The following is a 24,779-nucleotide window of genomic DNA, read 5'->3' on the forward strand; positions in this document are numbered from 1 at the left end:
CAAGTGTTTTTCAGAGTCACTGCTTCCCAGGATAGAGTCCCCCGTCCTGTCAGTATGGCCTAGATTCGTTGTTCCTAGATATGATTTTACATTTGGCAGTATTAAGAACTAGATAAGTTCGTGGAGGATAGGTCCATCAATGGCTGTTAGCCAAGATGGACAGGGATGGTGTCCTTAGCCTCTGTTTGCCAGAAGCTGGGCGTGAGCAACAGGGGCTGGATCACTTGATGATTCCCTGTTCTGTTCATTCCCTCTGGGGCACCTGGCATTGGCCACTGTCGGAAGACGGGATACTGGGCTAGATGAACCATTGTTCTGATCCAGTATGGCTGTTCTTCTAACAGTCACTTGAGTTCAGTTTACCAAGTGATCCAGGTTGCTCTGTATCAGTGACTTGTCCTCTTCATTATTTACCACTCCCCCAATTTTTGCTTTATCTAAAAGCTTTATCAGTGATGATTTTGGTTTCTTCTCAGTTATTAATAAAAATGTTAAATGGTGTAGGACCAGAGCCGATCCCTGCAGGACCCCACTAGAAACCCATCCATTCAGTGCTGATTCCAGGTGGACAATTACACTTTGAGACCTGTTTAATGTTATATTATCTCTGTATTTGGCACTGGTGGAACTGCTACCGGAATAGTGTGTCTAGTTCTGATGTCCACAATTCAAGAAGGATGTTGATAAATTGGAACGGGTTCAGAGAAGAGCCGTAAGAGTGAATACAAGATTAGAAAAACCTGCCTTATGGTGATGGAATCAGATGGAATCAAGGACCTCAGTCTCTTTAGCTTAACAAAGAGAAGGTTACTGGATGACTTAATCAGTCTATAAGTACCTACATAGGGAAGAGAAATTTGATAATAGAGGACTCTTCAGTCTAGTGAACCAAAGTTGTAAAGATTCAGTGGCTGAGTGTTGAAGCTAGACAGACTGGAAATAAGGCATACATTTTAAACAGCGAGGATAAATAACCAGGGGAATGACTTATCAAGGTTTGTGATGGATTCTGCATCACTGGCAATGTTTAAATCAAGAATGGATGTTTTTCTATAAGATCTGCTCTAGTTCAAAAGGGAATGAATTTGGGGAAGTCCTGTGGTACGTGGGAGGTCAGGCTAGATGATCAGAGTGGTCCCTTCTGGCCCTAGGATCTGAATCTATGAAAAGGGGAGTAATGAATGGAAATGCGCTGATTAGATCATCCCTGTTTGGATTTACTTGGAACAGCGTAAAATGTCCAGTTTGCCATAGAAACTCAGCACTTGGGTGCTACAAAATCCAGGAGGCTTTGAGCAAGATTTACGCCCAACTTGACACAAGTGCCTTAGGTGAATCTGCCTTTGTTTCTTTTTGGCCAGGCTCTGAGAGGGCAGGTATTAAATTTCTAATCAAAGCTGTTGGTTCACGTAGGTCTTGAAGTGAGTGTTGCTGTCTGAGAGGAGGCACATGAGACGGTAGTGGGTAGAGAGAGGTAGTGTCTGAGGGTAGGGAAAGGGAGCACACACTAGTATCACACTGGACACTCTTTATGTACATAACTTGGCGCTGACCTTTCCTTTTTGGTCCTTGGACTATAATTGGCATGTGTTCTGTTGTCTGTGTTTTTAAATACAGCTGTGGGTGGCTGTTGGTAAGTGGAGTGGTTGAAACTGTTCTAGCTCCCCAAAATAGTCCTGCAGTGGTCCATACATTTTGGAGTGAGGCTTTTCCTGTTACACAGCCCAGAGGTATGCCAGGGTCAGCCGGCCCCTGTGGCTGGAAAGCAGTCTGCAAGTGAGGTTAGAGAGGTTGAAGGGGTGGGGCGCGTGGTGTCCTCTGCAGATGGAGTTGTATTCTGTAAATGGTGAGGACCACTGGCAGCGGACCCTGTTTTGACAGAGTATAGTACACCTGGACCTGGTAGAGGAGACTGTGCAAAGCCATGAAGGGAGTTCAGGATGAAGGATTAGGGCAGACTCTTTGGTATCCGAAGGCTTGGCAAGGGATTAACCCCTCTCTAAACAAAGAGCCAGAAGGTATTTTACCAGCTAAAATTCACTAGGTGCTTCCCCAGGAAAGGTTCATGATGCGGCAAGCATCTATTTACAGGTCTCCTAGTGTTTCTATGGACTGCTGGTCACTGGTTTTTGTCTCAGGATTAGGGGTGGTATCATCTATTCTGTGGAAGCACAGGGCTCTGTACATATTTCTCAGCTGGTTAATACCTTTCTGAGTCCTCTTTCAAAAGCTGAAGTGTTGAAGTTTATACAGACTGAGCACTAGAATGGTGTTGTGCAAACCTTGATCCCCAACATACTCCTATGAGAGAGGTCAGTGTTATCCCCAGACTTGTCCATGACTACACTGAATAGATGGTAGAAGTGAAATCCATCTTGGGAGTCCTGACTCCCCACTGCATGCCTCGTCCACTAGAATACATGTGTGATTTTCTGCTAATGATTTGGCATCTAAAAGGGGAGACTAGAAAGTTCTACAGACCTAAATAGCATTGTATTAGTCACTCATTTAGGATTATTAATTTCCTTGCAGAGTTTGCAATTAGAACATTGCAGCCTTATGCTGGTGTTTAGGAACCAAAATGTTAAACTGACCTATGTATTTCTGTGGCCCAAGCTGAGTGAAATGCAAAATACAAACTGCAGATGGTGAAAAAGGGAATTACTGTTCAAATCTTTCAGTTTCTATATTATTTTAGTAACACAAGGTAAGAAATTTGAGATTTAACCTAACCAGTGATGTTACACAGCTTCTCACATTTTGGTTCATCTTTAAGAAGTGTTGAATCCGTGAGTAGTTTGATAGCTCAGGACATGTGGTTCTCTGTAGCCTAATGTCTTTGAGCTCTAGGAAGGTGCTAAATTGGATCAGTTTGAATTCACTCTCTATTGTTGCTTTGCTGTGTTTGGGGTAAGGGTCCTGCTGTATGTACCTGGGGCATATGTAGGGTGGCTGTTGGCTTGGGAATCAAAGTTCTGACTTCTAATGTAGCTCTACTACTTGCTGTCTAACCTGGGGAAAAATAACTTTCCCTCTGTCTGGTTCCCCACGTGTACTGTGGAGAGAATTCTTTCCTCCCAGGGTGGGTGTAGGGTTAGTTCATGTTTGTGCTGTACCTACACAGGGTAACCGCCAGGCGCTGCTTGTGTGCAATTCTGGAGTTGTTGCTCCTGCCTGCCTCTGGCAGGAGGTTGAAATGGCAGCTGGCCACAGCAGCAGGGCTGCCTGCATTCTTCTAATACTTTCCGTCTGCTTATTTTTGTAGGGAGCAGGGATGGCCAGGGACAGATACTCCAGCGCTTCCCGGAGAAGGACTGGGAGGATAACCCCTTCCCACAGGGCATTGAACTGGTGAGTATTTTGGCTGTTGGGACTGGGACTTCCCAGTATTGTGTGCATGTGCAAAGCAGGTTGTAGCCCTGTATTAGTAGAGTGGGCTGTGGTACTGTGCATGCAGGCTTCAGGGATTTGTCCTCTTTGCATGTCAGCAGGACTTTGGCTAGGAGTTTTCAGGCCAAATCCTTGTGTGGAGAAGAGTCACTGCTCCTCTCAGCAGAGACCTAGGTCTCCACAAGCCTTGCGTTGCTCTTCTATGACACCTGCTGGTCTACAGCTCCTTGCCGTTTCCTGGATGGAGAAGAGGAGTAGATGGTGCATATTTTAGAAGGGGTGTGTGATGGGTCCCCCCCAGGGTGCCACCTGGAACTGAGGTATAGCTGAGCCCTCTGTCTCGCTAATGAGTTCACGCTTGCACTGTTGTCACCCTGCCTCCGTGGGTCACATCTGAGAATACCAAATTCAGGACAAGCTGCTGGGGAAAAAGGCAGACACACCTCTTCCGTGAGATACACCAAACCAACAAAAGTAAACTTCTGTCTCACTACACTGGCTAACAAGAAGTCAGAAATGCAGCCTCCTTAGGTATTCCAGTCCTGAATTCAACACCCAGACACTAGACTTAATTATGAGTGGTTATTTAAAACCAATTTAATCAAACAAAAGGGTTCTTCTTATCGCAAAAGGACAGCCAGATACCCAGGTCAATATACAACTCAGATCTTACCCAATAATCACGCTGTTACCAATCTTTTAGTATCTAATATCTAAACATTTATAAAAAGAAAGGAAAAAAAATGGTGAGAGTTAAAATTGGTTAAAGGAATCAAATACATACAACAATTGCAAGGTTCTTGGATCAGGCTTGAAGCAGTGATTGAATAAACTGCTGGATTGTTAAGTCTCTGGTTGCTTCCAAATCATTGGGCGGTCCTCAGTCCCTTGGTTAGAATGCTCCAATTAGTGTAAGTCCATAGTCCAGAGGTTTGAGCAGGAAAGAGGCAAAATGGAGATGTTTCCAGGGCCTGTTACAGCTTCCGCCAAGTGAAAGGGAATCCATTGTTCTAATGTGTGGAAAATTACAGGTAACAAGATGGGGTTTGGAATCACATGGGCAAGTCACATGTCTATGCATCCTTTGCTTAGTCATAGCAGAGGCCGTTACCCATACTCTAGTTACATGAAAGTCCATCAGGTGTGGATGGGCATCTTCCATGGTCCATTGTGAGTTAAGTGTTCCTTGATGGGTCATTTAACTTGAATAGTCCCTTCAGGATGTGCTGGCTAAATACCTTGTGGGTGTTACCACAGGAGCAAAAACATTCAAAATACAGGTACATAGTTAATATTCATAACTTCAGAAACAAAAATGAAACATGCATACAAATGGCGTAATCATATTAAGCAAATCATAACTTTTCCGTAGACATCTTACATGCCACACTTTGTACAAGATTTGTTGCAGTTATATAACAGTGGTAGCAACAATGCTCTACATGGTCATATTTTAATCAGATAACATCGCAACTGTGATGCTGTGACAAGCTGAAAAGCCCTCCAAGCTTGCACTCACACCAACGTCCACAACAGGGACTACACCAAGCTGTATTCATGAATGCTCTGCCCAGCTACTCATGAACCCACAATAGAGAGGCTACAGCCAAAATAACCACCAGCTCCCCAGCCTAAGACCGCAGAGCTGTACCGTCCTGCCCTAGTCAAAACCCGACCAGTACGAATTTATTACCCAGTTTGCCACTTCTACAAGGGAAAGTGGATGTGCAGCATCACTTGTTCATGAGCTGAGATTTATCCTCTTTGAACGTCAACAAACAGTGTTGTAGGTAAAATTTGAAATAAAGTTATTAACTATGGAAAGATAGCTTTTAAGTGATTATAAGTGATAGCAAACAGATCAAAGTAGATTACCATAAGAAATAAAACAAAATGCAAATTAAGCCTACAATATTAGATAGGATCTGAATCAGTAATGTCTCACCCTGATTGATGATACAAGCAGTCCACCAAGTTTCCATACACAGGCTGGAAATCCCTTTAACCTGGAACCAGCACTCTCTCCCTCCTCTCTTTCCCTCTCCCCCCGTTCAGTCCTTTTCCTCCGGTACTTTCAGGTGTGTTTTGTAGGGAGAGGCAGGTCCCCTCATGATGTCATAAGAACAGCTATACTGGGTCAGACCAAAGGTCCATCAAGCCCAGTATCCTGTCTTCCAACAGTGGCCAATGCCAAGTGCCCCAGAGGGAATGAACAGACAGGTTATCATCAAGTTGATCCGTGCCGTCACCCAGTTCCAGCTTCTGGCAAACAGAGGCTAGGGACACCATTCCTGCCCATCCTGGCTAATAGCCATTGATGGCTATCTTCCAAGAATCTATCTAGTTCCCTTTTGAACCCCGGTATAGTACTGGCCTTCACAACACCATCTGGCAAGGAGTTCCCAGAGGTTGACAGTGAGTGGCATGAAAAAATACTTTGTTTGTTTTAAACCTGCTACCTATTAATTTCATTTGGTGGCCCCTTGTTCTTGTATTATGAGAAGGAGTAAATAACACTTCCTTATTTACTTTCTCTGTACCACTCATGATTTTATAGACCTCCAGCATATCCCCCCTTAGTCACCTCTTTTCCAAGCTAAAAAGTCCCAATCTTATTAATCTCTCCTCATATGGAAGCTGTTCTATACCCCTAATAATTTTTGTTGCCCTTTTCTGAACCTTTTCAGAATAGTCCCTTCTGCTATATTCTTATTTTCCAAGCATGGAAGATTCCATAGAGATTCTGTAGTACAATTTATTTCATTTAAGGTTTTTACTTCATTTGATTCTACACTTTCTTTCACATATAGTGCCATTCCCCCACCAGCATGACCTGTTTTGTCCTTCCAATATATTTTGTACCCTGGTATTACTATGTCCCATTGATTATCCTCATTCCACCAGGTTTCCATGATGCCTATTGTATCAATATCCTCATTTAATACTAGGCACTCTAGTTCACCCATCTTATTATTTAGATATCTAGCTTTGGTATATAAGCATTTTAAAAACTTGTCATTTTTTGGCTGTCCGCTGTTGCATGATGTAATTGAATGGGACTTTTTTTCATTTGACTGTTTCTCATCAGATCCTCCCTGTATTTTATCATTTTCCATCCTCTCCTCCTTATTAGGACATAGGGAATCTCCAGTTATAGATCCTCCCCTAAGGGATGTCCGAACCACATGCTCCTCTGCACCTGTTGGCTTTCCCCCAGCCCTTAGTTTAAAAACTGTTCTACGACCTTTTTAATTTTAAGCGCCAGCAGTCTGGTTCTGTTTTGGTTTAGGTGGAGCCATTCCTGCTAGTGAAGGCAGGGGGCTGGACTCGATGACCTTTCAAGGTCCCTTCCAGTTCTAGGAGATGGGATATCTCCATTTATTTGTTTGTTTATTTATTTACTCCCAAAGCTTGTTCCCTTGTTGGTGCTTTGTTTTTATCAAGCAGTGTTTTGACCTTTAAGTGCAAAGAATGTTAGGTGTATCTAGCCCCTGCTCACACTACCCCTGTAAACTTCCTCGCCAAACTCCCCTGTTAGCCGCTCCTGTTCGCTAGCTCCTCTGGGCGTTTAGGAGCGGGCTTTTTAAAGCCCTGCTCTGCCTGAGTAGCTCCGCCCCCGGGTTATGTTATCCTTTTATATCTTCTTCCAACTTGCTGGAAACCTCCTTTGCTGTGACCTGGGTCAAACAGTTCCTATTATGTACTGCTATCTCTGAGAGGTTTCTATTGCACACAGTTCCTAGGGTAACCCTTGTGCTTGTGTGCATTTCCTCAATAAGTCACTAACATTGTGCCTGAAAGGTGGCTTGTGGGTATTCTCAACCTCACAGCATGTTTCAGTAGCACATACAGTAACTCTTCACTAAAAGTCGCCTTGGTTAACGTTGTTTTGTTGTTACGTTGCTGATCAGTTAGAGAACATGCTCGTTTCAATTTGCAAAATGCTCCCTTATAACATTAAAGAGTCTGGTGGCACCTTAAAGACTAACAGATTTATTTGGGCATAAGCTTTCGTGAGTAAAAACCTCACTTCTTCGGATGCATAGAGTGAAAGCTACAGATGCAGGCATTATATACAAACACATGGAGAGCAGGGAGTTACTTCACAAGTGGCGAACCAGTGTTGACAAGGCCAATTCAATCAGGGTGGATGTAGTCCACTCCCAATAATAGATGAGGAGGTGTCAATTCCAGGAGAGGAAAAGCTGCTTCTGTAGTGAGCCAGCCACTCCCAATCCCTATTCAAGCCCAGATTAATGGTGTTGAATTTGCAAATGAATTTTAGTTCTGCTGTTTCTCTTTGAAGTCTGTTTCTGAAGTTTTTTTGTTCAATGACAGTGACTTTTAAATCTGTGATAGAATGACCAGGGAGATTGAAGTGTTCACTTACTGGCTTGTGTATGTTACCATTCCTGATGTCCGATTTGTGTCCATTTATTCTTTTGCGGAGGGACTGTCCGGTTTGGCCAATGTACATGGCAGAAGGGCATTGCTGGCACATGATGGCATATATGACATTAGTGGATGTGCAGGTGAATGAGCCCCTGATGGTGTGGCTGATGTGGCCCTTATAACATTGTTTGGCAGCTGCCTGCTTTGTCCACTGCTTGCAGAATGAGCAGCCCGTTGGAGCTGGCTGGTGGGGGCTTGGAACCAGGGTGGATCAGCAGCGCCCCGCTCCCCTAAGTTCCCTGTGCGGCAGCTGCCCAACAGGCTATCAATTGCTTGCAGTTCAGCTGTCCCTCCCCCCACTGCCATGTGCTGCTCCTGCCCTCTGACTTGGAGCTTCTCCCGGGAGCCTCCTGCTTGCTGGGGGAGGGGGGAGGAGGCAGGGGAGGAGAGCTAATATCGGGGTGTCCCTCTCCCCCCTGCTTAGCCCATCTCCATATAGAGCTGGGGGGACATGACAGGGCTTAGGACGGAGGGAGTGTGCTGGCAGCAGCTACTGTCTCAACTTCCTGGTCTACTTAAAAAGGCAATCTACTTAGAGTAGTTCAGCGTACTTAAAGGGGCAATGCGCATCTCTCTCGCACACACAGGGCGCGTGTCTCTGTCTCTGTCTGACATGCTGTCTCCCCTCCCTCCCTCCATTCCTGCTGCCTTATAGAGTGTGAGGCTACATTAACAATAATGTGTTAACCCTTGAGGGCTCAGCTGAGTTCTAGTTCATTATTTAGCAGTAAGGCATTCTCTGGGAAATATCCCACCCTCTTCCACTCTCTGACTCCACCACCTCAACCAAGCTTCACAATCATCATTGCTGTATACAGTATTCAATTGTTTGTTTAAAACTTCTACTCTGTGTGTGTGTGTGTGTGTGTGTGTGTATATATATATTTGTCTGGTGAAAAAAATTTCCCTGGAACCTAATCCCCTCATTTACATTAATTCTTATGGGGAAATTGGAGTCACTTAACATAGTTTCGGAATATAACTACAACATTAAGTGAGGAGTTACTGTATGTAGCCGAACTTCACATACGATGATAGCACATACAATCCAATGAGATATTAATGTCTAGCACAGGGGTCGGCAACCTACGGCCAAACACGGCACGCAAGCCGATTTTGAGTGGCACGCAGCTCCCTGCCGCAGTCCCGGCCCTCAGCCCCCCCTCCCACCGCTCTCCCCTGCGGGGGCAGGAGGCAGAAGCTTGGTTCTGCGACAGCGAAGCTTCCCCTCTCCCCCACTTCTTCCCCCAGCGTGTGCTTTCCTGCCCCTCTCCTTCCCTGAGCCAATCAGCTGATGGCCCTAGCGAGGGGGAGGGGGAAGAGCGGCAGCGTGCACACAGCTCTGTAGAGGAGGCAGAGAGAGGTAGGGACAGAGCCTGGGGGAAGGGGGTGGAACAGAGCATATCCCTTCCAGACCTCTGCCATGAGCCGCTCAGGGCAGGGGGCTGGGAGCACCCCCACGAGCCGAGCACCCCAGCCCTCTGCCCTGAACCCCCCCACCCCAACACACACCCAGCCTTCTGCCCTTCACCCCCACACCCTCCGCCCCCCGCCCTGCACCCCCCCCACCCCAACACACACCCAGCCTTCTGCCCTGCACCCCCACACCCTCCAGCCCTCTGCCCTGAACCCCCAACACACACCCATTCCCTCTGCCCTGAACCCCCAACACACCTTCCAGCCCTCTGCCCTGAACCCCCAACACACACCCAGCCCTCTGCCCTGAATCCCCCCACAACCCCATCCCTCTGCCCTGCACCCCCATACTCTCAGCCGTCTGCCCTGAACCCCCACACCCCAACACACACCCAACCTTCTGCCCTGCACCCCCACACCCTCCAGCCCTCTGCCTTGAACCCCCCATACCCCCACACTCACCCAGCCTTCTGCCCTGCACCCCCCCAGCCCTCTGCCCTGATCTCTGAACACCCCCACACACACACACACACCCCAGCCCTCTGCCCTGACCCCTGAAACACACATCCCCCCCCCCAGGTCTGGGGTCCCGGCCACAGGCCCTGATCAGCCCGCTGCCGGCCTAGGTGAACAGAACCCCAGGCTGGCAGCAAGCTGAGCAGGCTGGTGGCGTAAGATCAGCATTTTAATTTAATTTTAAATGACGCTTCTTAAACATTTTGAAAACTTTGTTTACTTTATGTACAATAGTTTAGTTATATAATATAGACTTTTAGAAAGAGACCTTCTAAAAACTTTAAAATGTATTACCGGCACGCGAAACCTTAAATTAGAGTGAATAAATGAAGACTCTGCACACCACTTCTGAAAGGTTGCCGACCCCTGGTCTAGCAAATCAGGACTTTTAGAATGATGCCTCAGAAGGCATACTTTGTACAAAACATATCCTAATTATAAGACAGTGGTGAATAAAGGGTTGCTGGGGTGTGAGAGAGAAGGGTGCTGGCTTTAACATTCTCCCCCGCTTCCCCGGCCTCGTGTTTCATGGCTGAGCAGATCCCCTCTCCTGGCAGGGCCCCCGTGAGTAGTATTGGGCTTCTCTGTTGTTGTTAGAGAGGGGGAATAATAGGCCTGGTCTATACTACCCGCCTGAATCGGCGGGTAGAAATCGACCTCTCGGGGATCGATTATCGCGTCCCGTTGGGACGCGACAATCGATCCCCGAATCGGCGCTCTAACTCCACCAGTGGAGGTGGTAGTAAGCGCCGCCGACAAAAAGCGGCAGAAGTCGATTTTGCCGCCGTCCTCACAACGGGGTAAGTCGGCTGTAATACGTCAAATTCAGCTACGCTATTCACGTAGCTGAATTTGCGTATCTTAAATCGACTCCCCGCTGTAGTGTAGATGTACCCATAGAGTCCTTATCTGCTTTCCAAGAACCTGTTAATTGCCTGTCTGCAGCATCAGGCGTCATTCATTCCTTGAGTCCTGAAGGGCATAAAAGGGTTCTTTTATGCCCAGTGCTCCCTGAATCCCAGCAGAACTCAGAGGAGGGGCCCTTGTATCAGAGCCCATCCACTTCCTGAATCTTGGCAAGGGCGAGGGCTGTTTTTTGGAGACGATGCAGGGTCTGGAGGCCTTGTCTCGCGCTGATGGATTTAGACGGGACAATAACGGGGTCTCCTGGCTGAAGTAAAATCTCTATTGTCAGTCTCCTAGAAAGCTTCTCCTTCTCTGAGTCCAGTCTTGTAGGCGACCTTCATCCTGCCCTTTAGATTTCTTTCCCTAGTTCATCTCTGCTGCTGGACGGACAACCTTGGTGTACTAGCGGGATCCAGATTGGCTAGCCTCAGTTGCACTCAGGTGCTGTTACACGCCCACAGAGCCCTTAGCTTATTGTTTCACTGGGTGTGCAGGAGTGTGGCATCGCAGCCTGGCTCTGATAAGGGATGGAGCAGGCAGTTTCTGTAGGTGTGAGCTTTCTAGGCTGTCATTGTCCCCCTGTAGCAGCCATTTCTGTCCAGCTGTCTTCCCTGCATACTAATGCAGGCATTTGAAGAGCTTGGCCTTTGCTAGTGTCCCCATATATAAAAGGTATAAAAGGTATAAAAGGACCTAGGGGTCACAGTGGACGAGAAGCTGGATATGAGTCAACAGTGTGCTCTTGTTGCCAAGAAGGCTAACGGCATTTTGGGCTGTATAAGTAGGGGCATTGCCAGCAGATCGAGGAATGTGATCGTTCCCCTTTATTCGACATTGGTGAGGCCTCATCTGGAATACTGTGTCCAGTTTTGGGCCCCACACTACAAGAAGGATGTGGAAAAATTGGAAAGAGTCCAGCGGAGGGCAACAAAAATGATTAGGGGTCTGGAGCACATGACTTATGAGGAGAGGCTGAGAGAACTGGGATTGTTTAGTCTCCAGAAGAGAAGAATGAGGGGGGATTTGATAGCAGCCTTCAACTACCTGAAGGGGGGTTCCAAAGAGGATGGAGCTCGGCTGTTCTCAGTGATGGCAGATGACAGAACAAGGAGCAATGGTCTCAAGTTGCAGTGGGGGAGGTCCAGGTTGGATATCAGGAAAAACTATTTCACTAGGAGGGTGGTGAAACACTGGAATGCGTTACCTAGGGAGGTGGTGGAGTCTCCTTCCTTGGAGGTTTTTAAGGCCCGGCTTGACAAAGCCCTGGCTGGGATGATTTAGCTGGGAATTGGTCCTGCTTTGAGCAGGGGGTTGGACTAGATGACCTCTTGAGGTCCCTTCCAACTCTGATATTCTATGATTCTATGAAAAGGTAAACAGGATGACCCGGGTTGTGAGCCATCGATCCCAGGCAGACTCATGGCAATGCTGATACAGGATGCAGTCAGTAAATAATTACAGGGTAGGTACATAATTAATGTCAGACAGCATGGCTTTATGGAAAATAGGATTTGTCAGACAAACCTGATACTGTTTTTGATGAGATGATGAATTTGGTTGATAGATTCATAGAGTTTAAGGCCAGAATGGAGCATTAGATCATCTAGTCTGACCGCCTGTGTCACGGGCCATTACATTTTACCCAGTTACCCCTGTACTGAGCCCAATAACTTGTTTGACTAAAGCATATTTTCCAGAAAGGCAGCCATTGTGGATTGGAAGACACGAAGAGATGGACAATCCATCGCTTCCCTGGGTATCTTATTCCAGTGGTTAATCACCTCCACTGTTTAAAAAAAAAAGGGGGCCTTATTTCCAATTTGAATTTGTCTGGCTTCAGCTACCAGCCATTGGTTCTTGTTCTGCCTGTCTCCTCTAGATCAAAGAGCCCTCTGGTACCCGGTATTGTCTCCCTGTGAAGGTACTTCTACCCTGTAATCAAGTCACCTCTGAAAGCTGGCTCCTGATGTTGTAGTCAGGCTCTTTGCAGCCCAGCTCTCAGCCCCACCTCCTCGTGGACATAGAAACCAGAATTCTTTTCCCCTAGGTGTAGCAGAAGTGACTTTTGAGGGGAGAGGCTGCTGCGGAGAGGTGCAGTCTGTGCAGAGCTCGGGTCTTGGCAACCCCTGGAGACACAAGGATTAGGGCTATGTAGAGGACTCTTATCTACAGGGAACTCCATTCCTCTTATCTGGCTCTCCCTGGAGCTGAGATTGCTCATCTCTTGCTCTCTCTCTCCCTTGGCAGCCAGCAGCAGTGACTTGGGTTATAAGGAGAGAAGGTAACGACTTTTCATGCAGAGCAATGCTAGCACACCTAACAAACCAAACTAGGGTGACCAGATGTCCCGATTTTATAGGGACAGTCCCAATATTTGGGGCTTTTTCTTATATAGGCTCCTATGAACTCCCACCCCCGTCCCGATTTTTCACACTTGCTGTCTGGTTACCCTAAACCAAACTGATCTCCCGACTCCTGTATAAGATCACTGCTCAACCATCTTTGGGTTGGAACATGACCTGCATTTGACAGCTCACAGCAATTCTACACAGCGCATCAGGACAGGATATGGAGAATGCCACATCTGCTTAAACTGCAGTGTAATTCCACCCTGACTTGAATATAGCTAGGACACTCCGCCTAATGCCTGGCTCTTCAGGATTCCTGGAGGATCTGTTGTAACCCTGAGTGGTGAAGGCTTCTGCTTTGGTGTGTCACCGTAGATACAGCACCTCTAACATTAATGGGCTCTTTGGTGCTCATACAGGGGCAGCAATTGACGTCTTGACTCACAGGGTCGCTAGTAGGTGGGGCCCCCCTACTGAATCGCCATTTGCAGCACGTAGGGCCAGCGTTCTTTGGAGATGTCCCATGCATGGACTGACCTTGCCTGACCCTGTTTAGCTGGTGAGCACCAGCAGAGGGCGGAGTGTCTTGATGTTACATCTTCCATGAACAAGGGGTTTTATAAACACATGGCTACTTTGTGTTGCCTTGTGTTTGGGTTAGTAAGCTGGGTAGCCTCACTTATGTTGGGCTGCCAGTGACACTGATCGTAGTCTCCCAACTCCAGGCCTGAAGGGTGGGAGTGTATCTGCTGCTCGTTTGAGACAGAGACTTGTGTGCAGACCAGATGCTATATCCAGGAATCTAGCTTCTCTCCTCCTAGTGGTTTCAGGAGGAGCTCCCAGCTGGAAACTGGCCTGGCGTGCCCTTGATGCGTCTCAGCTGGCCTGTCATGCCCTTGGTGCGTGTCATGCATTGGGGACTGAATTCTGAAGGCATTCTGCTGCTGTGAGGTCGATCTAAGCCTTGATTGCACCTGCTGACCTCCAGCTCCTGGAGAGAGAACTGGGTTTACATAACCTGGCTGCCTTGCCTTGGCTTGAGTGTGACTTCAACACCATGGAAATAGCCTGGGGTGTATTTATATAGAGGACTCCTTTTGATGCCATTGTTCCACTAATCCCTTTTAATGATGTTTGCACACTGCAGGCCATTGCAGGCTACAGTGCTTGTCTTTGAAATAGGTCAAAGATCCCTTGGCACAGAGGGCAGGTGTTGGGGAGACAGCTTGTGCTGACCTAGGGAGAGCAGAGCTGAGCCTGTGTCCAGTAACGGAGACGCTGTGACCTCGCTGAATTTCTCACTAGAGGGGACAGTCTCAGAAGAATCGGTCAGTCATGAGCTCAGTCCCGCAGGCCACTGAGACAGCACACTGAGCTCCAGGGAAGGGAGCAGCTTGTATCCAGCTCAGTGTGGAGCTGTCTGGGAGCTGATTCTGATTCCTGAGTCCTGATTAGCCGCTGTCTGCCTGAGGGATGTCTCCTTATCTCAGGACCTTTGACAGGCTGGAAGATGCTGATAAAGAGATAAAACGTGATTTAGCTGCCTGTGTCCGTGTTTCCGTGGTTCCCAGGAGATGTTTGTGTAGCGCATTGGGCCCCCAGTGGAAGGTGCAGCGTTACACGGTGGGGACCCGCCCTTAAATGAGGAGTGTGTTGCTCCCGCTGAGGGTAGTTCTATGGGATATGGGCCCAGGAAATCAAATGGACTGTGAGTCCTGGCCAGCACTGGGATCTCTGGCTCAGGCAGTGCTCCTGCACTGCACAGAAGGTAACTTGTCCTCACCCTGCAGCCCAGTACTGCTCAGCCACAGATTGGGATTAATGCACTGCATGGAGTAGGTGGGTCCTTGGAGCTCAACCGCCTCTTACCAGGGTGCGGGAGTGCTCTGCCCTTCAGCGTTCCTGAGGCTTGGCAGCTCCCATTGCAGGATGCAAATTCTCCCTCCTGCTGCACAGAGTCTTTGTGGTGGTCCATGGGACACCTGGGGCAGAGTATAAAGCATGGTGCAGTCTCCTTTGTTGGATTTGCTCTTTTTTGCTGCCGCTGAGCAGGATTCAAGAGCCACGTGGGACAATTCCTGGGCTAGGCGGTTCAGCGAGGCAAGTCCCACCACAAACCTCTCTGGAGGGTTCAGAGCCAAGCTCCATAAGGAAAGGAATCTGATAACTAGTTTGATAACTCCATTGGGGCATATCTCACTGCTGCCAATTGGTAGGGCAGCTAGGTCAGAGGCAGCATGACCTGGGGCAGTGGCAGGAAGGGTGTGATGGAGGAAATGACACACTCTGGAATGCAGGAGTGAGGGGCCTGGAGAAGCAAAGGATTCCAGCCTCAGCCCCAGCAAAGAACTCTGCAGGGTTTCTGTCCCTCGTGCCCTCATCACTGTAATATCTGGACACCTGGAAATGTGTTTGATGCCCATTGCAGTCGTCACCTATGTACCACTGTGATGGGTGCCTTAAAAATACCTGGGGGGAAGAGGTGGATTAACAGGGCTGGTAGCTTTGGAGAGGGTATAGACTAGGGAGTGCTTCAGGGCTGACCAAATTTCTCTAGCCCTGGTGATCCAGTAGCTTCCTGATTGAACCTCCCTGTTGATCAGGTCAGCCGGCTTTGGTCTGGAACAGGAATCCACATCGTTTTACCGGAGCTTGCCATCTCTCAGCATCAGCCTATTATTTTCCCCGGTCTCTGGCAGAAGGGGTGATGGTGGCTGGAAGGAGTGGGTGGTGCTAAGCTGCTCTGTTCCACATTCAGAGGAACGTAGTTTTTAAAAAGTCCCCACAAGCTGTGGTAACTGGACAGCGCACAGCAACACTACACCGTTGTTTAGGGGAGGAAGTGAGAAAAGCCCTATATCAATGAAAACCGCATGGGGAATTCTCAGCCAGAAGGCTGGAATTCCCCCCCCTTGGAGTTGGGCTGGGACCCCAGGGGTAACTCTTGTGGCAAGTCCCCTGGGATCTCCGAGCTCACAACCTCATCTGAAATGCGGCATTTCAAGCAGCACCAGGCTGGGATGCTGATTCAGAGGGAGGAGTGCCCTCTATTGGATCCACTATTCATTTATCAGTGTGCCGTGCAGCCTGTACGGTATAGTGCCAAATAGGTAACAGGCCCCACCTCCAGGAACTTGCCGTGCAGCAACGTCCGCTGCCTGGGCCTCGTCCGCATGCAGCTGCCCAGGACACTGATTAAATGGATCCAACTGACTCTCTGCTTTAGTTTAGACTCCACAGCCAGGTTCAGCTCAGGGCAAACCCGTGTGCCTGTGAAAGGCAGCCCCGCCTCCTAGATGTCAGGCTCTCAGCACAGCTCTCTTCTGCCAGTCTGGCCAAGCGAGATCGTGCAGCTTTTCTGAGACAGTAGGGGAGGCCCCTTGGCCTGAATGGGAACAGCTTTTGCTCAGCCTGTTATCCTGGGCGTCCTCTTCTGTTGCCTGCCTTCTAACAGTTGCCCTGAGGGCTTCTCCAGGGTGGGTTTCTTTGTGTTTTTTGGAAGATGGTTATGCTGCTCGGTGCTCTGTGTGTATATGGAAAGGGGCTCTGTCATGAATGCTGGCCACTGCTGCCCGCTGGCAACTCTAACTGAGCCACGCTTGTCTGTCTGAATCCCACCAAGTACTTGGCATGTTAGGTAAGAGGCCAAGCTGCCTGCCCTGAGGAGCTTCGTCCCTTCATGTACAGCCCCTCCAGGAGCTCTCGACATGCTGCATAAGTGATGTGTGTGTGTGTGGGGGAGGGACTGGGGGAAGAGCAAATGGGTCAGCCTGCATCCGCCTGCCCCCGAACAGGCCGGACAAGTCGCCTCCAGCTGACCAGTGTGTTCTCACCTTCGCCTCTTGCAGTTTTGTCAGCCGAGCGGTTGGCAGCTCTTCACCGAGCGGAATCCCCCCTCCTTCTTCGTTGCTGTGCTGACGGACATCAGCTCCGAGCGGCATTACTGCGCCTGCTTCACTTTCTGGGAGGCTGTCGAGAGTGCCCAGGTAATGCTCCCTGCGGGGGGAGGAGGGCATGCTGCCTGTGAAAGTGTTGGGGGCAGGGGGTGTTGCTGGGTAAGCAGCTGTGAGCGAAAGCTCCTTATGAGAATTGTGGTTGCCCATTGCCCAGGTTGGTTGTACCCAGCACTCCTTTGTCAGAGGAGGGCCGCGATCCCCTGTAGTACTTGCCTCACATGGTGGTGTAGTTGTCTGAGGTGGTGGTGGGGCGGGGGGTGTCTGTCCCCTCTCAAGTCCCTGCAGTGTGTCTGATCTGTCTCTCCCCAGTCTCAGAGCCACTCAAGGAATGGTGAGGAGGAGGAAGAGGAGTCGTCATCCCTCGTCCAGCCTGCGCAGCTCTTTGCCCCGAAGAGTTTGGTGCTAGTGTCCCGACTGGACCATACTGAGGTTTTCCGGGTAAGGGACAGGTGCAGTGCTGCATTTGGGGAGGAGAGGGTGGTGTCTGGATTCTCTGGGGACTTTCCCTGGCATTAATTCCTTGGCCCTCGGAACCACTGTCAGCCAACTCTTCTGCTTCTGAGAATTGGGGCATATAAGAGAGAGCAGCAGTAGCAGCAGCGCCCTGCGGGATTTACTGCTATGGTGCCTGCTCTGACCTTCTGCTCATGTCCAGCAGTTACTCAGGGCCATGTGTGTGGCTTATTCCGATCCTTCCCCAAGCTGTCAGGCTGTGGAGCTGCAAGGTGAGGACCTGCCTGGGCGGGGCAGCTGGCAGGCTTGCCCTGCCTCTCAGTAAAATGCTAAGCACAAAATGTTCCTGGTGGAGTCTTTATTTCCCATCTTTATATTCTTCATGCTTGCTCTGTTAGGAGGCTGTAAAAGGCTTGGAAAGGTGCAAGTTACAGCCTGGCTTGTTTGCAAAACTCAGCTTGGGTGGGTATGATCTAAGTGTCAGCAGCACCTCGCTTGCCAAGGCAGGCGCGGTATCCTTGTGGCTGGATGGACTGTCTGACCCCTCTTGCCATTCTCTTCTTCAGCTCTTCGTCCAAATGCAAAGAGCATGTTGAAGTCAACAGAGCCTTGCCCTTGTACTGTGAGAGGGGGACCGTGGGTGTGCTGGCTGTGAAGCGGTGCTCACATGCAGTCTGTCAGTATGCCCCCTCGAGACACATTGGTAAATGGCCGAGAGACTACTGACTGTTCTCATCTTCAGTGGGAAGGTGCATCTATGGAGACTGCCAGCCCTGGTACCTGGTGTAGCCAGGTGCTTAGACTGAAATAGAGCATTGCATACTGGGACATGCGGTCTCCTCAAACCAGAGACCTGCCACACTTCGGTCATCCTGGCATGATGCCTTAGCATGGTGGCTGCAGTTTGAGCTGTGTGCTTGGATTGGCTGCTGTCATTCCCCAGGTCAGTGGGTCTGTCCCACCCGATAGCAGTAAGACCTACTGTGGTTTTTGTGGGGGTTATAACATTTCTGGGGTTGGTCCAATTAGCCCTTCCTCTGACCTGCAGTCTTGGTGCTGTACCTGTCCAGAAATGCATTCCCTATTTTACTGGTTGGGCCCTCCCTTGGCGATGGTGATGTCCAGGGTTCCTGAGTGGCACAGAAGCTTGGAGTTTTCTGAACAGTAAGAATGGTGTGCTGCGCTGCATGTCCCAAAGGGGGAAGCACCTTGGGGGCTTAGCTGGCAGAGCTGTCTGAACAGCTGCCAGGATGAGAAACCGGCAGACCTGAGCAAGAAGCCACAGAGACAGAGTCTGCAATGTCTTTCGTGCTCCAGAGCAGATGTTCTCTAAGTGTCAAGTTCTCCAGGGCTCTTTGTTTTTCCTGATTCCTCTAGGTGGGAGGCTGAGATCACCATTAGCCAGTCAGGGAACCCCAGGCTACAATGGCCCTGTCCCTCTGCAGGTATTGGTCCCAGGGGTGAGCGCTTGCCATGCTGGGAGAGTTCTTTGTGGGGCTGTGGGGCAGGGCATTGTAACCTTCCTGTGAACAAGACATCTGGGTAATCAGGTAACCTGGTGAGCCCAACATAAAAGCTAGGCAGAGATCGATGCAGGAGATGGTACCTCGAGTGTATCTCCCCATGCAGGGAACTTGTCAACAGCATCTGTTCCAGTCCTTTGTCCCCTTATGCCGGGCTGCAGCCTTTCAGGGGTGTTGTGTGACAGACGTGTGAAAGGACACAGAAGAAACTATTTGAGGATGTAGGCACTGCTCACGTGACCAGCTGGGACTCTGAAGTTAATGCTTTATCCAGCTGGTGGAGACTCTGGGATGGTGCTGCTTAGGACTTGCATAGTGTTTCCTGGGATCATTCAGGTTTTGGCAAGGTGAATCCCTATTGAAGGGCCCTGAAAAAATGCAAGGGACATGAAATGTCATTCTCTTGCAGTGCACAAGACCTGCTGGTAGAAGTGTGGAACAGAGACTTGACCTTACTGTAGCCGTGATAGGTCGGGGGGTCAGGGAGCAGCTTGGGCTGGAGATTGGAATTTGAGGGTCGCCCCCTGACCCAGCAGGGATGGGAAGGGCTGTGGAAAGGAAGCTCCCAGCCCCAGGTGGTGGGGGAAGGGTCCTGTGGTGCCCATCTTCGGGTGGTAAATAACCAAATGGAATTGAAGAGCAGCTAAGGTCACACAGTGCCGTTGCCTGTGCGGCGTGTGGAGCGAATTCTGGGGGCCTCACTGGAGGCTGCACTGAGGCAGCTTGAGCACTTCTCAGCCTCAGCACACCTGATTGCCCTGCCGTCTGGCCAGGGCTTCCCTCCATACGCCTGGGCTGTTTTTGTTGGGAACATGAGCAGTGTTTGCACGGTTCATTTGGCTATGTGATGATATTGCTCAGTCACTTGAGCTCTCTGGCTTATTAATTCCTGGGAGCAGATAAGCAGCGAGAGCGCCTGACTCTTCCCCTGTTGGGGCTTGGGCTTACATCAGTTTCCCCCTTTGGTTAGGGTCTGATGACCAAGGACATGCACCTAGGATGGTGTAAGTGTCCCGTGGAGCCTATTGCTTTCACAGCACAAGCCAGTTCTCCCTCAGGCTGCCCTTGCTCGCTCTCCACTTTGGTTAGGTAGTAGTTGCGAGGTCTTATCACAGCATGTAGTCTAGATCTGTCCATCCCAGTGAGTTAGCCTCATGCTGGGCTGGGACATTCGCTCCTGTCCTGAGTGGGTCAGGCTGCTCATGCACTAACTAAACCAAGAGTCTTAGCTGAAGATAGATGTGCGCTGGGTCCCAGATGCATCTCCTGAAAGTTAGAACCGCCCACAGCTCTGACCACTAGACAGTGCTGTCTTTTGATGAGACTTTTGATGCAAACCTGCAGAGTGGTCGGGCTAGGTGCAGGGGCTCTGGAACTCTGGCACTAGGGCTGTCCTCCGCCTGGATGACGCTTGGATTTTCTTCTCCCCCAGTGCTGACTGAAGCAAAGCTGCAGATTGAAGTGCACTGTTGGTGGTGCTGGAGGTCAGCGGTGTGCCACTGGGAAACCAGTAGCGTCAAGCTGCGGCCTGTTCTGCTGCCTGTGCCTGAGATTGCACCCCTTGGACAGGGACTGTCTCACTGATTTGTAAAGAACTTGTGCAATAAATACACAATCCCTTGTTGGCGACAAGGATTGCGAATGTCACTCTGAAGCGTTTGCAGCAGACAGGCTCCAAGCCCCGGCTGGGCCTGGACACGCAGTCTGCATGAGCAAGTGCTGGGCGTGCAATGGTTAGCTCCGTGGGAGCCCCAGCCAGTACCTGTGTTTCAAATGAGCGGCCTCCCATGCTGGGCTCAAGTGGCTTGTCTGCTTCTTGCCATGGACACACCTCTTTGCTCTGTTTGCTCCTCCAGAACAGCCTGGGTTTGATTTACACCATCTACGTGGACGGGCTGAGTGCATCGCTGGAGAACGTCATTGGAAACCTCTTGACATGCACCATCCCCATTACAGGGGGAGCTCAGGTTGGTACCTGCTCATTTCTGTTCCCTCTCGAACGTGCCTTGCCCTCCCAGTGTGTGAAATGGCAGCAGCTCATCCAGGCCTGGATATGTGGATGGGGGATGTTTCCATCGCTGCTCTGCTCCAGGGTGCGATGGGAATTGCGGGCAGTACCACTGGACGCTGGTTTCCTGGGATCAGCTGTGAAGCGGGTTGGGGGACAATGCGCTCAGAAGAGGCAGGAGAAGGCTACAGCTGCACTGCAGGCGGTCAAGTGGCTCGTGCAGACAGTGGCTTCCCATGTACTAGGGATGGAACTGCAGCAAACCATCTGGAGCTGCCTCTGGCTCCTCCCAGGGTCCGAGGGCAGCTTGGCTCATGGATTAGGTAGGGTGTCTAATACTGGCTTAGCGAAGGGTGGAAATTGGCCGTGGTTGGAGAGTCCCATCTTTGTGGTGCCCCTTTGTAGAGTGTCACCTGAAAGCACAGCATGGCTTGGGCATCAGTTAACCTGACCTCCCACACGGACGAATCTGTCCGTGAGAACAGTTGCCATGCCCACTGGGCATGCATGCAGCCAGCAGATTCTGTTTCTCCATTCGCCCCGTCTGTCATACAGAGCTGCTTCAGAGCCTAGCAGCCACAGTCCATTGGTAAGAGCTGAGACCACCCTGAATGGGGCTAACGTTTGCTGTGGGGAAGGCCTGGAACCCCCTCTTCAAACAGTCTCATGTGGGAATCTGGTCTCATGCTTGTTCTCTGGCAGTCTGCCAAGGGGTGATGACAGAGCTTCTCAGCGGGGGTGGATATGGCCCAGTTGGATCTGGAATCCTGGCAGGGAGGGTTAGGAGGCGGCAGTTTTAGCCCTGGGCTCTCATGAGGTGGGGTGTCTGCATGGTTAAGGTTCTTGACTACGATCCTGAAGGTCGTGGGTTTGAGTCTCGCTCAGTGTCTCACAGAAAGGCCACCTCCAGTTCACCCAGGTTAGGGCAATCAAAGGCGGTCGGATGTGACGCTGGCCACATCACTCCCTTGTCTACTGCTGGCTAGGAAACGGATGTGCCTTAACTGCCTCAGCTCGATAAGCCATTGGCTCAGGGGAACTTAGACTCTCATGCTGCGCTGACATCTGGCAGCTCAGGCTGGACACAGCGCTTCACTCCTGCAGGGGTTGAGCTGCACGCTGCGAGCTGCTTTCCGGAGCTGCGGTGTGCTCAGCATGAAATCGCCAAGCCTCCTCCCTAGGATCCCTCTGGGTTGGCTGCAGCCTCTTGCCCTGCACCCACAGTGCAAAGTAGTGAGCCCCCAGAGGCCATGGGGATCCTTGAGTTGCAGTGTGCCCAAGTTCCTACAGGGTCTCTGATCTGCTCAGAGGTAGTCAAGCCGAGGGACCTTGGTACCTAGAAGCACCAGATATGGCCCCCCCTGGGGCACTGTGGCACTGTCTGAAGAAGGGGGTGCAGCCTGTGAGACCTTTCTCTGTAGGCATCCCCAGAATGTCTGTAATGCAGAAGTGCCACCTTCATAGTCTCCAAGCCATTGCGCTTGGGGCTTCCTCCCTGGTTAGCCTAGAAGCACGCACAAGGCATGGAGGGGCCTTCCTGGGGTGAGGCTGGAGGTTGTATATCAGCCATGCTGAGGCCCCACAAAAGAAGAAAGGGGATGTTCTGTTTGTAAGCCACGCAAGGAGGAGGCTGCATGCCACGGGTTCCTCCTCACAGTCTAGGGTTGAGAGGGGCAGCCCTCCTGCAGGTGTGCTGGGTGCAGCTGACCTTGGCCAAGTTCCCTCATGGGCGAGCTATGCAAGCAGGTGGATAAGGATTGTCGCGCATCAGAGGCTCAGTGAGTGATATGTCTCGGTGGAGCCTAGAGTGCTCCTGGGAATGGGCTGTGGCCTTAGCAGTTGGTGCATCTCGGTGCTCACGGACCCTAGGGTGCTGGTGTTAGGGCAGTTTGAAGGTGGCACCACCCCTTCTTGCACTTTGCTCCCCCCCTGCTGTATCTGGAAGGGCTCTTTCTACATGTTGTGATGTGGCTTTGCTGTGTCTGTCTGCACATTCCCTCCTTTGGGGGTTCAGGGCCCCGTTCACTTTTGGCTTTGGTATGATGTGTGCATGTCTCTCCTTGTTGTCCGGCTGTGCTGCAGTGTTGTGCGTTTCTAACTGACTGTGCTATCTCTGTCTGTCCCTATCTCAGCCTGACGTGGAGGACGAAAGAGCGGTATGCACACCTTTTCTTTCATCGGGTCTGTCTCCTCTGTAACACTCCTCCCTTGGATGTTCAAAAGCTGCACATGTCCGACCCCTGCAGCTGCTGGGTCAGCATCCCCCACAGAGAGTGGGAGGAGAGACTATGCGTCTCCCCAGCCCAGGCAGTGCACCCCTGGTTGTCCACATGGCTCTGTGTGTGTGTTAGAGATGCAGGTGACCATGCACATGGGCCACAGAAGAAGGGGTTACATGTCCTGGGACCCAGTTGGGTGACATCAGAGTTAGTATGCTCCGTTCTCACCGCCTCTCGAATGCACAAGATCCCAAGTGTTTTCTGGGAGAAGCCCTGTTGAGTTCTCTGAGGGCCAGGGCTGTTCCCTCCCCTGTGTGCGCCAGTGAAGGTTTTAAGGGGCATCTGAGGTGGGGCGATGGCCAGGAGGGAGCGTGCCAGGTAAAAATGGTGACGCTAGTGTGCGTGAGCATTGCTGTAGAAAGCTGAGCAGGGAGATGGAGAGGAGTCTGAGATCCTTAGGGGAGTGTGATCAATACTGAAGTCCTGAGATCGTACAGGCTCTGAACCAAGGCCAGGAGCCCAGGGGTGGGTGGGAGTCCAGGCTCTGGGACAGGCGAAGAGCTCAATACAGGTTTAAAATAAATGGTTGCAAAAGGGGGAGGCTATGCTGATCCATCCAGCCTTCGTCCCTCAGACCAGTCTGGGACAGCTGGTGCTCCCCTCTTCCTTGCGTAAGACACTGTACCTGCAATGAGAGCTTGTGTGTTTCTGGTGACAGGGCCGGGCGCTGCTGTACTGGCTACCCCAGTTGCTGCGACACTGCATGTGCTTCTGGGCGTGCCCAGGATATCCCAGTGGAATGAACTCCATCCAATAGGCTGAGTGCTAAGTACAGCCGTAGCTGTCTTGGGGGTGGTTCCCCTCTGCAGCTGGCCAGTGGCTCTCCCTCACTGGGGCAGCACTGAGTCAGGCAGTACCTACATATCGGCCCCACCGCAGGGTGCCCTTCCCCTTGCAGGGCGGAGTCATGTTCACACTGCAGCTGGGAAAGACGCAGTAACTTATGGTGGGCGGCCCTGTGCCACCCCACAGGGTATAAAGCTGGACGACGTCCCTTTGGCCCCTGCGTCCTGTCCTGTCCATCACTGGGTGAGCCCAGCTGCTTCTGGAGTTTGGCCTTCCGCTCTGAGGTGGTAGGTGGGAGCTGGCTCCCCATGATGCCTGCACTCGTCTGTTACTTGGCCTGAATCCCAGTGACTGGTGTGTGTCTGTTTCTTGCAGAGGACGATCTCTCTAGGGGCAGGCGACAGGCAGGTGATCCAGACGCCCATCAATGACTCTCTCCCCGTCAGCAGCTGCAGCGTAGCAGTGCTCTTCCGGCAGCTCGGTGAGACTCCGTCCCGGCCTCACCTGCTCATAGGGACAGGTGCTGAATACCGTCAGCCAGTGCCCTCTGCAGTGAATTCCTCGTGCTGCCCCCAATGCCATGCTCCTGACCTCAGCTTATCAGCTCAGTGCTCCATCCCCCCCACCCCCACATCCGACCGAATCTCTCCAACTCACACTGCCTTCCTTCTCTCAGGAACTGAGGGGGAGCCTGGCAGTTGGGTTCTGGTTGTGGCCCCAAACTGTGGGTCCATTCAGATGCCATG

General features: G+C 50.7%; 1 protein-coding gene across 11 annotated transcripts in view; it reads left to right on the forward strand.

The window, feature by feature from the left end:
* Positions 1-3,265: 3,265 nt before the first annotated feature.
* Positions 3,266-24,779, forward strand: part of SBF1 (SET binding factor 1) — a gene marked incomplete at its 5' end in the record, with an annotated part of 63,856 nt that continues 42,342 nt past the window's right edge. For 7 of the 11 annotated variants that reach the window (XM_034763132.1, XM_034763175.1, XM_034763183.1 and 4 more), the window contains 6 exon segments: positions 3,266-3,351; positions 16,877-17,014; positions 17,294-17,422; positions 20,817-20,927; positions 23,101-23,124; positions 24,409-24,514. In XM_034763132.1, the coding sequence (XP_034619023.1) occupies positions 3,266-3,351; positions 16,877-17,014; positions 17,294-17,422; positions 20,817-20,927; positions 23,101-23,124; positions 24,409-24,514 (594 nt within the window). 11 annotated transcript variants of the gene reach the window in all.

This window comes from Trachemys scripta, chromosome 1, assembly GCF_013100865.1.
Source record: "Trachemys scripta elegans isolate TJP31775 chromosome 1, CAS_Tse_1.0, whole genome shotgun sequence".
Classification (NCBI taxonomy): Eukaryota; Metazoa; Chordata; order Testudines; family Emydidae; genus Trachemys; species Trachemys scripta.